Source organism: Lepidochelys olivacea (genome assembly GCF_965140295.1).
Source record: "Lepidochelys olivacea isolate rLepOli2 genome assembly, chromosome: 8".
Lineage (NCBI taxonomy): Eukaryota > Metazoa > Chordata > Testudines > Cheloniidae > Lepidochelys > Lepidochelys olivacea.
The window spans coordinates 44,455,764-44,470,764 of NC_140418.1; the positions used below are offsets into that span (position 1 = coordinate 44,455,764).

At 46.0% G+C, this 15,001-nt stretch overlaps 1 protein-coding gene across 1 annotated transcript in view; it reads left to right on the forward strand.

Moving 5' to 3' along the window:
- NOTCH2 (notch receptor 2) overlaps positions 1–15,001 on the forward strand; it is a 132,794-nt gene that overhangs the window by 17,438 nt on the left and 100,355 nt on the right. The window contains exons 2-4 of the mRNA XM_084637742.1: positions 2,089–2,170; positions 13,263–13,522; positions 14,330–14,665. Coding sequence (XP_084493868.1) covers positions 2,089–2,170; positions 13,263–13,522; positions 14,330–14,665 — 678 coding nt within the window. The remainder of the gene's footprint in view (positions 1–2,088; positions 2,171–13,262; positions 13,523–14,329; positions 14,666–15,001) is intronic.

A 15,001-nucleotide genomic window follows, 5' to 3' on the forward strand; every position in this document is an offset into this window, starting at 1 on the left:
ATTTTCTGAAATCAAGTTAATAAGAAACAGGCATTCACATTTTGTGAGGAATAGAATTGCTGTAGCTTTAGATATTGGACTTAGTTTTATTTTATTTTCTTGGGGCTGCAAGTGTACAGTGTTCCTACACACCTCATAGGGTATATGAATTATTTACACGCTCAAGGATTGTTGAGAAATAACATTTCAAGCCTGATATAGTAACTGCAGTCCTTTCTGAGTTTGTCTGGTTGCAGATGTAACTGGAACTGGATGCTGAGAAACTTTAGTAGGCCTGATTCCTCTGCCTCTGTTGCTTTGTGTCTGGGGCAGCCCAGTAGCTCCGTTCCTTGTTGGAGAAATTCGTGTCCAGAATTCAGACCCTAAGGGCTGGTTGGACAAGGACTCCCCCTCCACCTCTGTTTTATCAAATTACTCCTGAATATAGGTGTCTGCTTCACTCAACAACAAGTAATCCAAATACAGAAGCTGAAGTTAAATGTTCAGGATTTGATACAAATCAACAAAAGCAAAACTGAAATAAGGGGCTGCCTGTCCTGCAGCGCGTGGAACACGTGGTTCTGTAGACTAGAATAGCAGTGCGAGACGGGGCAATACATTACTGAAGCTCCTAGAGGCCTCAACCAAGATCAGTGATGTTTAGTGCTTTACAAACACACAGTATCCTGAAGCTGACAGTCTAAATAGACACGGCAGACAAAGGTCTTGGGGACAAGTGGGGGTAAAAAAGGCACAGAGGTGGAGTGACTTGCTCAAGACCATCTAGCAGGCAAGTGACAAAACCAGGAGTAGAACCTAGGTCTCCTTATTCTGTTAGTGCCTTATCCACTAGACCAGGGGTCTCAAACACACGGTCCGCAGGCAGCCTGTGGAGTTATTTCCTGTGGCCCGCCATAGTCGCCTACTCCACCAGCAGCCAAGCTCCCTCCTCCCCCCTTCCTAGCGGGAGGGGGGATGCGGCGCGCTCAGGGGAGGAGGCGGTGCTGGGGCGAGGATTTGGGGAAGGGGTTGGAATTGGGGTGGGAAGAGGCGGGGCAGGGGCGGGGCCTCAGGGACTAGACGAGTAGCCTGAGGTATGAAGTTCAGCATGTATGATTCTTTGCTGTGAGTAGTTGGGAAGAATTTTTGTTAAAAGTGGCAATGTATTTTGTATGCATAGTTACTTTTAAAAGTTCCTGCCATTGGAGCTATGTTGATCGTCATCAGTGTTACTGACCACATAAGGAATAGTTACAGGTCTTTATATTTTATTAAAACCCCTCTTCACATTACAGTTTTAAAAAAGTTAATACATTGACTTTTAATATCATACTATATTATTCTTCATTTTTTACTATGCTTTTGTATTATTGTATGAAAAGGTTTCAGTGATGCGGCCCTCAGGCCAATGTACTAGTCCTTATGTGGCCCTCGTGGTGATTTGAGTTTGAGATACCTGCACTAGACCATGCTTGATGCCTCGCTAAAAAGTCTCTAAATTCAGTCTACAGAATGTCTTTCCTTCTCAGTATGTAGATTCTGTTATACAAATCTTTGTTTCTTAAGAGCTAATCTGCTCCTGTTTATCTCCCAGCCATAATCTTCTGATCAATCATAATTGCCACATTAACTGTGATGTTTTAGCAATTTCTGGATTAATTTGGAGAGTAGCAAATGTATGTGAGATATTGAGGAACAGAGCCTCTCTTTTAATGCATATGTCCCTAGAGATTGGAAAGAAGGGATGGAAAAAGAGTGTGGTGCAGGATATTCTAAGTAGAAAGTTCATCAGGAGCTGTTTTATTTAAGGGTGGCTCCAAACCCAAGGTGTAAAGTTTGAAACCACTGTGTCCTATACATTGAAGTAATGCTACTGTCTTTGTTGTTTGCTAAAGTTACTGTGCTTTGTTTTGAAAGTCTGTCTGTTAAGAGAAACTAGATGTTTTTAGTTCCCCCTATGTTGCTCCACTACACAAGCATTGTGGATTTGATTCTTTTTGCAATCCCTTGGGCTACTTTTGAAGTTTTAAATATTAAACACTTCAGTGTTTTAATACTGCTATGATGTATGATGATTACTGGCTTAACTCTCCATTGCTTTTCTTTCAGCTTTACAGTGCCTAGATGATTTTAAGCCTTGTATCAATGAAGGAAAATGCATCTCCTATCGCAATGGCACAGGATACTGCAAGTAAGTAAGCTTTACTTTAATCCTCTCCTCTCCTCTGCTTTTCAATCCAGTTTTAACACATAAAGAAAACGACCCAAAGGCTGTGGCCAGGTTCAGGCTTAGTGTGAATTTTTGATTGACATGAAGAATCTTTAAACCCATGGTTGCCTTTGGATTGTAGGCTGCGTACATGTGGAAGAACAGAAAAATAGAGATTAGAGATGGAAAGACTTGTTACCGAGCTCTTGAAAATAGTTCCTTGCATTACTCTGGTTCTCCTTTGAGCACTGTCTGAATGTGTCCTCATACTTGGGTGATGCATGTCTCTAAAGCCATGGTGCCCAAACTTTTCCTATTTCCCCCTGCTCCCTGACCAATTATAAATCTGGCCGTGCCCCTCCTCCCCATTACTCCACAGTTGGCTCAGCAGAGGACGTTGGGCTGGGGGCAGAACTGGGGCTAGAGGCAGATCTGGCCTGGAGCCGGACAGGGAATAAAGGCAGATCTGGGCTGGGGGCAGAGAGGAGCCAGGGCAGAGCTGGGCTGGGGGCAGAGCTGGGCTGGGGTGGAGCAGGACTGAGTGGCGCTCCCTCCACACCCCGCCATGGGAGCTGGCCCAGGCCCTGCTATACACGCTCCTGAACGTTCCTCCAGGGCGTGCCCCACTGCTTGGGGACCACTGCTCTAAAGCGTAGCTTGAAACTTTCTGGCTAGCAGTTTACCCTTAACTTAAGGTTTAACTTAAAAACCTGTTAGTTTTTGACCAGGTTCTTAGACTGGGCCTTGATAGTTTGACTTCTTTACATTAAGTTAGGAATAGAGGCTGTGAAAGTGATGAACCTTATGGGCAGATTTCCCTATCCTGCTCCAAAACATCTGTAACTTGTAGCAGGTGAGAACTCACTCCTCTTCCAGCAGCTTGGCTTTATTTACAAAAGGAACTCACAGCCCAAAATCCAGGCCAAACTTAGCTATTTGCAGGGTTCCTCTGAACTCTGGTGCCAACCACCATAGGTTTTGTCACCTCTTTATCTGAGTGGGAGTAAAAAGCCCCATTCAGCACTGGGTCACAGGAACCCACCTAGTATTTCCTAGCTCATAGGGTTGGTTTCCTGGCAAATTCATGCAGCCTTGTTATAAATGTGACTTTGCTTTTTGCTGCTGTATGGAAAATCTCTAAACTGCAACAGGTGCACTGGAGCCGTCTGTAGTTTCTGGAAAATGACATTGTACCTGTTTGAACACAACTCACTTTTGGTAAGTTAACTTTGCAACTACAAAGATGGACATTTTTTAAAAGCAAGCTTCACCTCTGCAGCAGTTGATGGTGTTGGTCATCCTCATTTGCTAAAGTCAGCTTCCCATTTGCCTGTGGTAAATGGATTTTTCAAGCCTTGCTTACTTCATTAATGTTAGTAGTACCATTTTGTAGCATATTGAAATCCTCTCTTCTTGGTGCTTACATTCTTCAAATATTTGTAGATTTCATCCCACCTACTTAGGCTGGCTAAGTAACCAGCTATTCATATTTAGCTCTTTTCAACATTTTCTTCATAAATCAGTCCCTCCTGCCCCTGAATATTTGTAACCCATCTCTAAAGTCCCGTCAACTTATCAGTATCTTTCTTCTGATAGGGTGCCCAAAACTGAAAGCAGTATTTTGTGAAATTGCACCTGAGATGTGTAGAGGGAAAATCCTAATCTCCCTATACTGGGATGCCTTTTCAGTTACAAATTGATGGGGGTTTTTTTGCAGCCATTATGCACTGCATACTAACACTTGCTGTCCTCTATCGCCTCTTATGTTTTTCACCCTTATTGCTTTCCAAGTTTCTCCTTTCCATCCAAGGGTGAAAGTAAGTTGAGTGATTTACCGGTACGCTGGGGCCAGCTCTGGCCCCCGGAAGGGGCAGGGCCTAAGGCAGAAGGGGAGGGGCTGAGGGGGGGTCAGAGCCAGCCCCAGCCCACCCTGTAAAATAAGTGCTCCCCCTCCCCCACCGGGGTAGCAGCAGCAGCAGCCTGGGGCTCCGATAGCTATTTAAAGGGCCTGGGGCTCCCCTGCTTCTACCGCCCTGGTCCTTTAAATAGCCTCTGGAGCCCTGGAGTAGAGGCGGCGGGGCTCCGGAGGCTATTTAAAGGGCCGGGGCGGTAGAAGCAGGGGAGCCCCAGGCCCTTTAAATAGCTGTTGGAACCCCGCCACCGCTACCCCAGGGCTCCAGCAGCAGGGCTCTGGAAGCAATTTAAAGGGCCTGGGCCTCCAGCCACTGCTGGGAGCCCCATGGAGCCCCAGGCCCTTTAAATTGCCCCCTGGGGAAACTGGGCTGCCCCAGTACGGTGCACTGGCTCTTGCCGGTATGCCGTACTGGGGCGTACCAGCTTACTTTCACCTCTGTTTCCATGCTTTCGATTATTTGCCCCAGATGTATGAGTGACATTTTTTAGAGCTAAAGCTTACTTTCTCTCCTTATCTGTTAAATAACTTTGTTTCTGTCTTGTGACTGGTGTTGCAATTGCTCCCAATCAGCACCACTTGTAAATTTATTAATCAGGTGTCTGTCGAGGTGTGTAGATCATAATAAAGGTGTTAAATAAAACTGATTCCAACACTGGTCCCTGTTGTACCTTGTTACAAACGTCTCCATCTTGATATAGTCCTATTAATCGTGTTCTTGACTATATGACAGTTTTCAATACACCTGGTAACTTAGCTACTTTAAATTTCTCATTTAAGATTTTGACGCTGTTGGTTGTTCTACTAAATCCAACTGTTGCTCACTTCACTGTCAAGCATATGTGTCAAGAGGGACACCCAAGTAATTTAAAGCTACGATTGCTGGCAATACTTCTGGCTGGTGGTAGCTTTAATCGTTTGACAAAAATGTATGATTTAGTGGTGTTTGTAACTCTTGCTGCTGCCTGCCTTCTTTTCTGGTAAAAGTCTAATGCAGGCCCAATCGTTCCTTACTCCCAGTCTCACAGCTCAATCCTTCTAAAGGCACCAATGAAAACTGAAGACATGCCGTGCAAGTTCTGACACCTGTATGACCTTGCACCAAATTTCCAGTTCTGGTTGAATGGTTTGTTTTTTGCAGAGAGGAAGGAAATGTAACAGAAAACTCAAACTCAGTCCTTTAAGGTGGAATTTCCATGTTGGCTGTTAGCATCCTGTTTTCCTTTGCAATAACTATGGGGAACTTTTAATAGGGGAACTTCCCATCTGCTGGGGCAACCTAAACTATTTTCTGAAATATTTTTATAGCTGCAAGAGTAGAAACATTGTGTTCAGGAAGCTGAGCTTTCAGACCAGGGCAAGTGGGCTGACTGTGAGCTCTCCAGTGTCACTCACTAGTTAGCTAAATCCCCACCCCTCCCACTTGGTTGTGTTTTCTGAGTTTGCTGCAGTACTTCCTTTGTTTGGCAATAAGTTAATGAGAGGCTGTCTTCCTCTTTCTTCTCTCCACAGAGTTGTTTGTTCCAGTGTGTTATCAGACTAACTTGTTAAGGCTGGGAGTAGGGGAAGATTTAGGGCCTGCAGTGGACTTTTCCCAGAAAGAAGAAAGGCAATAGCAAGAGTTATATACAGCTTTAAATCATACATTTTTTTTTTCAAATAAATGGTTAAAGCCACCACCAGCCAGATGTATTGCAAACAACCACAGCTTTAAATTACTATCCGTGAGGAACAAATGGACAGATGAAGTAGAAGCCCCGTACATCATAGGTAGATATACACTGAATAAAAATTGGGTTCGACTAAAATGTTCATAAGCAAAATAACTAGTCTAAATGCTTGGCAAAGCAGCTAGAAAATGACAGCTTAGTACTGAAACCACTGTCATCAGAATGGTAATTCTGTACTGTCCATGTCCTGCTTAAAAAGAAACCTGGATTTAGGTTAGAAAAAGTCTTCTCTAACGTGGCCAACTTCTGGCGGTTAATTCTTTCAGGGTGGGGATGGAGATCCTGCGCCTGATGTTAAAGCCGTGTTGGATCCTGTATATTCTGTTAAAGCATACGGCTCTTGTGACTGGTTTATATATGCTTTGGGTAGCTCCGTTTCCACTGTGCCAGTTTTCTTATGGCACTGTTTGATGGTGCTTCTAATCTCCTTTATCCTTGACTTTGTAGTTAGGCAAATTCCTCCCTCCTGTTTCTGTCTATCCTGAGGTCAGAATTAATTTTCTTTCTGAGGTGTCTTTTCTTAAATACTGAAATACTTTTCTCAAATGGATTTTATTGACACAGTTAGAAATCAAAGAAGCTGTAAAAAGTAGTAATGCACTTGCCTAGACAGCAAAGAACTCCACTAAAGAGGCCTACAGCCTAAATTATAAAGTATTGTTCGGGGTATCACTGACCTGAGTTTTCAGAACAGACAGTGAAATGAATGCAGCTGTTAGAAGTGCTGTGGAAGAAGGGGGCATCTTGCTAAATTTGTACAGGGCCTTGTGCAATGGCCTGCATTTTTGTACACTTTGTATGCACTTAGGGGTAGGCAGAGGGTTGGGGTGTGCATGCTCATACACCAGAGGATAGACCAAAAAAAACTTTTAAAGACTTTTAGCCAATTTCTGTCTCTTTTGAATTCTGACTTTTGCCAAACCCACAAGATCAAAAATGCAACAATAGCCACAGGCTCGCCATCACACTGTTCACCACAGTAACCTCCCCAGCAGCCCCAGGCCCTGAGCAAATGCCAGGTACCTCCCCAACACAGCTGCCAAGTTTTGTGCAATGCCATGTCCTACCCCTGCCTCTGCTTGGGGCGGGATGGTATGTTGACCATAAGCTGAATTCTATGGTTATATGCAAATCAAAAACTTGGATAGAAGCTGCACTGCCTCCTGCCTTCAAGCTCAGCGGAAGGACTTAAAAGCAGTTTGGGTCCTGTGGAGCAACAGGATGGTGGTAAGGGGTTTCCAGGCCAATCTGAATTCATTTAGCCCATCCTCTTCTCCAGCACTTTGGCCAGCTCTTATTTCAAGTAGGCCCTTCTTAGCTGGCTCTTCTCAATCAGATTCCAGCTGCAGGGACCACCTGGGTTGAGAGATAGTGCCTGCAGGGCCCAGCCTACAAAGAAGAGCTCCATGAACTGAAGTGGATGTCTTCACAGGACCGGCTTTCAGGGGCCAGGGTCAGTCCCAGATCAATCAGCGGAAAACATCCGCTTAAAACTTGAATTCAGAATAGGGGGTGGCCTTTCCCTCTCAGGATGAGATTTTTGATCTACCCCCTTCCCCCTCCCTTTAGGGATTGGAAGGAAATCCTAAAGGCTGAAGGAAAGGGAGGAGCTCCTCAAAAGGAGAAGTGCTCACTCTTTCCATCTAGAATCATAGAATATCAGGGTTGGAAGGGACCCCAGAAGGTCATCTAGTCCAACCCCCAATCCAGGGGAAGAAGCTGGCACTATATTCCCTAGTCTCCCAACATTCTCTGGAGTTGGGCTATGGGGACAAAAAGCTGCCCATGGCCCAAGTGGGCAGGAAACACAAAGCTGAGTCTCACCATAGAGACTTCTGGTCCTTTTGTTGTTTGTTTATTGGTATTGCAGTAGCACCTAGGAGTCCAAGTCATGCACCAGGACCCCACTGTGCTAGACATCGTACAGACACACAACAAAAAGACAGTCCCTGCCCCAAAGTGCTTATAAGAAAAATAGTAAGAAGAGAGGGATAAACTAACCAGAGAATCCTGTTTTTCCTCCTGACTCTGTATGGGAGTCAAAAGGAAAAGACTGAGTAAAATCTGTCCCAGAATATTTGCAAACTGGGTCAACTTTGTCGTGGGGCCTGCATTTTCCCTCCAGTGATCCTCCAATCAAAACAAAGGGAGTGTCAAGTGGGTGCAAGCATTCTAGGAAATTCCTCCCTTCACATACCAAATTAGAACTATATGCTTCCTGCTGTGCAGCCCCAGATGATATCCTTAGGCCTGAATGGGAAACTCCCATGAAAACCAAACATCTGGAAAGATTAGCTAAAGTAATCTGCAGTCAGATAGACTGAGCTGGTGAATGTACCAAAAATGGATGTAGTACTGTCTGGCGAAGAACAGCCATTCAAACTGAAAGGACGTTTCTTTCAAAGGACCCCACAGAAGGGATAAACACAACATTGGGGAGAAACAGCAACTTTGGTAGCACAACTGCATCAGCGGCCTCCATGTGTTCTGCTGGTTCTGTTTCTTTGGCATTGACAGCATTGTTTGAATCCAACTCCTTGGATTTCCAGCTGTTTTTTTTTTTTATTTGAATAACTATCTTTACAGTGTTTAGCGAGGGGAACATCTATTGTGAAACTTTTTGAGAGCCTGCACTAAGGCACTGTAGGTAATTGCAGACTGGAGCTGTGAAGGAAAAAAGTGGGTTGGACTAAGTTCTGACTAAAGTATTTGTGCTGGAAAGTAGCCCAGAGAGAGTAAAGGAGAAGCTTTAATTATAAACAGCTGCAGGGCTGAAGCAGCCCATAACACATTTTTCCACTTCAAATTCTTTGTAGCTTTCAAAAATCATAATTGGAAATAGCCTATGTGTGAAACTTGTTCTTAAGTAAATGATTAAATTCTTGCAGAAGTAGACAAAGAAAGCTCACGTGCTTCTAGAAAGTGCCAGGACCAACTTCATGCTCCCATCACTGTTCCTGAGGGTTAGATGGAAAACGAGGAGAAACAGTGGCTTTTGTTTGGAAAGGGTATTATTTCCTGTTCTGAGCCTGTCATTTTGGAGCTGACACAAGCTGCTATAATTTTAAGCTGTTCTCTGGACAAGTGGCTTTTTATGTAAAGAACTTGAAAAAGCAAATCTTTCTGTGCCTCATTACTACGGAAACTGATCCAAATTTACAGCAGTGGCTGGTGGATTAGAAGCATTCAAATCAGCTTGACTGTAGTCCTCAGAGTTGCCAGGCATAAACTGATCCACGTTTCTAGTGACATGATGGGGCATGTGTGCAGGGTCTTCTGTTTCTCAGAGTATATTGTCTCATAATGCTTATGCAGTAAATCAGCATTCTCTATACCTTCCTTACTTCCATACTTATTTATACCTAGCCTGGTTGCAGTCCTGGTGTCTGGCTGGTGGGTCTCACCCACTTGCTCAGGGTCTAAATGATCACCATCTTTGGGGTCGGGAATGAATTTTCCACCAGGTCAAGTTGGCTGGGAGTAGACCATTTTATTTTTTTGCCTTCCTGTGAAGCATGGGGCACAAGTCACTTGCTGGTTTGAATTAGAGTAAATGGTGGATTCTTTGTAACTTGAAGTTTTATAGTCAAGATTTGAGGACTTCAGTGAGTTAGACAGAGGCTATGGGTCTATTATAGGAATGGATTCTCTAGCCCGTGATGTGCAGATCAGACTAGATGATCGTAATAGTCCCTTCAGACCTTAAAGTCTAGGCATCTACAGCAGTTCAGATCAACTGAGGAGCTTGAGCCATCAGCCCCAAAGGAAGCAGAGTATTTTCAGAGAAGGAGCCTCAATTTCAGAATTTGCTTCCCCAAACTTGTTAACCTTGGGTCACCCTGCAAATCTTTTGTGTTCTGCCAGACTTTTTCTGGTGTGGAAGGGTAGGAGTAGATTAAAGAGGGTTATGGGAGAATTCTAGTTTGGGGGGATGGATGGAGAAGATCTTCAGTTTAGGACAATGCTGCTTATTTATAGTACATGGAACTGTTCCTCTTTGTACATGTATCCAAAGCTTTTTCACAGATGATAAGACAAGAAGAGACCATTGTGGTAATTAAGCCTGACCTCCTGTGTAACACAGGCCACAGGTTAACCCTGAGTTAATTCATGTTTGAATTGGAGCAGAACTTTTAGAAAAACATCAATCTTAATGTAAAAATTGTTGGTGATGGAGAATCCACCATGACCCGCGGTAAATTGTTCCAATGGATACTTACTCTCATTTTAAAAAATGTGCCCTTATTTCTAGTCAGAATTTGTCTAGCTTCAACTTTCAGCCACTGGGATCCATGTGGAACCACACTAGAAACATACCTGCTTGAAGATGACTCCCTGGTTACAGTTGCATTTGGAGACCAGACAGTTTTTAATCCATCAGATGTGTGCATTTTAAACAAATTAGTAAACAGTTGATTTCAGTTCTGTTGCCGCTAGATACTTTGCCTTGAACCTCACTAGAGAACTAATCACTCTTCTTGGACTCAGAATCTCCCTCCCCTGGATCTGAGTAACTATCGCTGACTTAATTTGGAATTACTCATATCCTGGAGTGGGGAAAATGGAGCATCTGGAGTTCATCCCTAAAATATTTGTATTGTGTGTCATGTCTGATGCCCCTAGTTGCCTCTTAAACAAGATGTACATATTCTGATTCCTCATCAAACCATCTAGAATATAGAAAAATCTGCAGATTGACTGTCCATTTTTCTCTGCGTTTTTGATATTTTGGCTTATTTGATGTACATTTTGCAGGTTGCTCCTTTAGCTGAAGGAAATAAATGGCAGTTTCTGCTCAGTGCTTCAAAATGGATTGAAAATTCCTAGTCCAAAGGTCAGTCAGCAGATGGATTACAGCACTGACAGCACTGTGTTTACACAAGTCTTGCTTAGTGAGAAATAGTGATTCTGCACATATAAATCTTTATAATATTGCCCCAATTATCATTAAATGTACCAGTTTATTTTTGTATTTCTTAGAGATGGAAGAAAGATGGTCTAGCGCAGTGGTTCTCAAACTTTTGCACTGGTGACCCCTTTCACATAGCTAGCCTCTGAGTGCGACCCCCTGTTATAAATTTAAAACACTTTTTAATATATTTAACATCATTATAAATGCTGGAGGCAAAGCAGGATTTGGTATGAAGGCTGACAGCTTGTGACCCCCCCATGTAATAATCTTGTGATCCCCTGAGGGGTCCCGACCCCCAGTTTGAGAACCCCTGGTCTAGTGGTTAAAGCATGGGTGGGCAAACTTTTTGGCGCGAGGGTCACATTTGGATGCGGAAACTGCATGCAGGGCCATGAATGTAGGACTGGGGCAGGGGGTTGGGGTGCGGGAGGGAGTGTGTGGTGTGGGAGGGGGTGCAGTGTGCAGGAAGGGTCTCAGGGCAAGGTGTTGGGGTGGAGGAGGGGACTCAGAGCAGGGGGTTGGGGTGCAGGGAGGGGTGCGGAGTGTGGGAGGGAGCTCAGTACTGGGGGCTCAGGGCAGGGGGTTGGGGTGCGGGGTGTGGTGGGGGGTTGGGGTGCAGGAGGGGGATCAGGGTAGGGAGTTGAGGTGCAGGAGGGGTGTGGGCTGCGGCAGGGGGCTCAGGGCAGGGCTTCAGGGTGCAGGAGGGGTATCAGGGCAGGGGGTTGGGGTGCAGGAGGGGTGTGGCGGGGGCTCAGGGCAAGGGTTCGGGGTACAGGAGGGGGATCAGGGCAGAGGGTTGGGGTGCAGGAGGGGTGCAGGGTGTGGCAGGGGGATCAGGGTAGGGAGTTGGGGTGCAGGAGGGGTGTGGCAGGGGGCTCAGGGCAGGGGTGCGGGGTGCAGGGTGCAGGAGGGGGATCAAGGTAGTGGATTGGGGTGCGGGGTGTGGTGTGGGTTTAGGGCAGGGGGTTGGGATGCAGGGGTGTGTGGCAGGGAGCTCAGGGCAGGGGTTTGGGGTACAGGATGGGGCTCAGGGCAGGGGGTTGGGGTGCAGGAGGGCTGCGGCAGGGGGCTCAGGGCACGGGGTTGGGGTGCAGGAGGGCTGCGGCAGGGGGCTCAGGGCAGGGGGTTGGGGTGCGGGTTCCGGCCCAGCGCCACTTAGCTGGAGTGGCTCCGGGGTGGCAGCGGTGCTGCACCGCTAAGGCAGGCTCCCTGCCTGCCCTAACCCCGCGCTTCTTCCTGAAGTGGCCGGCACCACATCCCTGTGACCCCTGGGAGGGCGGGGCGCAGGGGGCTCCACGCGCTGCCCTCACCTGTGGGTTCCACACCCGAAGCTCCCATTGGCCGGGAATGGGGAACCGTGGTCAATGAGAGCTTCGGGTGTGGAACTCACGGGTGAGGGCAGCGCGTGGAGCCCTCTGCGCCCCCTACTCCCGCAGGGGCTGCAGGGACATGGTGCTGGCCGCTTCTGGGAGTGGCGTGGGGCCCGCAGCACCACAGGGGTGGCCATCCTGTGGGCTGGATCCAAAGCCCTGAGGGGCCATATCTGGCCCTTGGGCCGTAGTTTGCCTACCCCTGGGTTAAAATGTTAGCCTGGGACATAGGTGCTGGGGATTGGTCCTGCTTTGAGCAGGGGGTTAGACTAGATGACCTCCTGAGGGGTCCCTTCCAACCCTGATATTCTATGAACACCTTCTATGAACTCTGTGGGTGCGCTTCACACCCACTGGCAGCCAGTTGAAGGGGGGGAGTGGGGATGGGGTGTGCTCGGGGGTGGGGGTGGAACTGGGCGGGAAGAGGCAGGCTGGGGGTGAAGTCTTGGGGGAAGGAGTGAGTGGGACGGTGCCTGAGGCTGGGCAGGGGTTGAGCACCCCTGGCGAAAGGAGGAAGCCGGTGCCTGTGGCCTGAGACTTGGGAGACCCAGGTTCAGTTCCTGTGTTGCTAGAGGCTTCGTGTTCAACTTTTGACAAGTCACAGCCTCAGCTCCCTATCTGTGTAGTGGGGATAACAGCACTTTCCTACTTCACAGTGGTGTTGTAAGGGGAAAAGTACACTAAAGGTTTTGAGATGGATAATATCTGTTATTCAGATTGGTTGTTTACTTCTGCAGAGGACATTATTAGGTATAGCAAAATGGAATTAACTAATACTCAAGTTTAAAAATATTGAAGGGATGGGGAGACAGTATCTGTCTGTCCATCAGTCGTATGGAGGGGCGGGGAGGGTGGGACAGAATGTTTTTGCCCCTCATTAAATGTAATTGGAGATTCATTAAGTTTTATATATGAATTAATGTTACGACCTTATACTTTCAGGATGCTCACTTTGGACAGTCATAAATAACAAAAGGGCTTTCCATAAATAACAAATACGGTCTATGCATTAGGGTCTGTAATGTTGCTGTCTAGGTAGGAAAGACTTTGGGTGTTAATAGTGCCAGTACTGGGACCTTTCACAGTAGTAGCTTGCATTGTGAGGATCAGTGTGAACACACTGCTAATCATGATTTCCATTCTCTTGTAGGTGTCCAGAGGGTTTTCTTGGAGACTACTGTCAGTACAGAAACCCTTGTGAAAGCCATACCTGTCAGAATGGAGGAACTTGTGAAATCACATCTGTGGTCGGAAAAGCCACTTGTAAATGTGCTCTAGGATTCACAGGAGAGGACTGCAGATACTCTGAATCGCACATCTGCTTTGTGTCTCACCCCTGCTTAAATGGAGGGACCTGCCAACTGCTTCTCCAGGACACATATGAGTGTGTCTGTCCACCAGGTTACACAGGTGGGACTTTGTAATTGTGTCCTTAGTCATCCCCCCTCCCATTTGAAGTACCTTTAAGCTGGATGTACCCTCTTAAAAATGTTCTAGTGTTACCCTAATATGCTGTCAAACTAATAGCTTCTGCACTGGAAATGAGAGCTAGGAGATATAGCATGAAAAGATTTTTTTTTTGTTTGTTTTTTTTAAAGCCAAATTTGGGGCCTCTCACCCTTCATAGCAACACTTTAAAAATATGAATGTATTTTAATCTCTTAGTGCTTGTCAAGTGGGGAAACTGACCTCAACAGCTATTCTGGAAGAGATTGTGTATATCAGGAGTTATTCCAGAATAGCTATTGCACTTTAAATTCATGCTGTATCTTATTCCAGAATAACTGCCCCATGTAGGCAAGCTCCAAAAACAGCTAAATGAGCAACTTTAGTCAGCAACAGCTTTCTGTAGGGAAGCTTAATTCTGTGTCAAGGGGAGATTCAGAATCCTGTTTTTATCCTTGAAGACCAGGTGGGAGAGGAGAGTAAATGTCAGCAGTGCAGTATCATTCCAGCTCATTGATTACTTCTCATAAATCGTAGGGTTCTCTATCTTGCAGCTCCCACCTAAACAGGTTAGAACTAAATCAAATTGGTGGTTGCAATGGGAAATGCTTGTGTTTTAGATCTAACTGTAACATGGTAGAGTACACAGCTGGTGTGTGCAGAAAGACATCTCAGCTTTGGGGTGTCATGGGGATGGAGGGAGAGAAGTCTACATCTTCCATCCAAACAATTTCTGATTGACAGAAGTTCACACATGTCTTGGTCCTACAGGAAAGGACTGCCAGTGGATTGATGCTTGTGTGTCTCAGCCATGTGCCAATGGAAGTACATGCATCACATCTGGAAGTGGGTTCTCCTGCACCTGCCCAGCAGGCTATATTGGCCCAAAGTGCGAGATGGATGTAAATGAATGTGCCATACCAGGACAATGCCAACACGGTGGAACTTGTCACAATTTGCTCGGTTCTTACCAATGCCAGTGCAAGCCAGGCTTTAGAGGACACCGCTGTGAGAGCACCTATGTGCCATGTTCACCATCGCCATGTATGAATGGAGGGACATGTCATCAAACCAATGACTTTACCTATGAGTGTAACTGTCTGCCAGGTAAATACTTAGTCCTTCCCAAAACCCAGCTGGAATGCAGTGGTGAAGCTGGGAAATCAAGCACTTAAGTTTTGGTTATTTCTGATATATGGTCCTCCTACAATATTGGAGTGATGTGGGGGCTAGGACAAAAGGAACATAAGTTTGGATAAGGAAGGGAGCTGAGATGAAGGCTTAGTTGCGTGGGCTCACTGTTTCCTAATATGAAAGGGGAGGAGTCTAGTGATAGGGAGGGAGAAAGGGGTTAAAGATCACAGGACTGGAAGGGTCATGGTAAGAAAACATGGGTGGGTTCTGGGGCCCAGGTGAAAAGGCTGAATATGTCAGTTAATATTA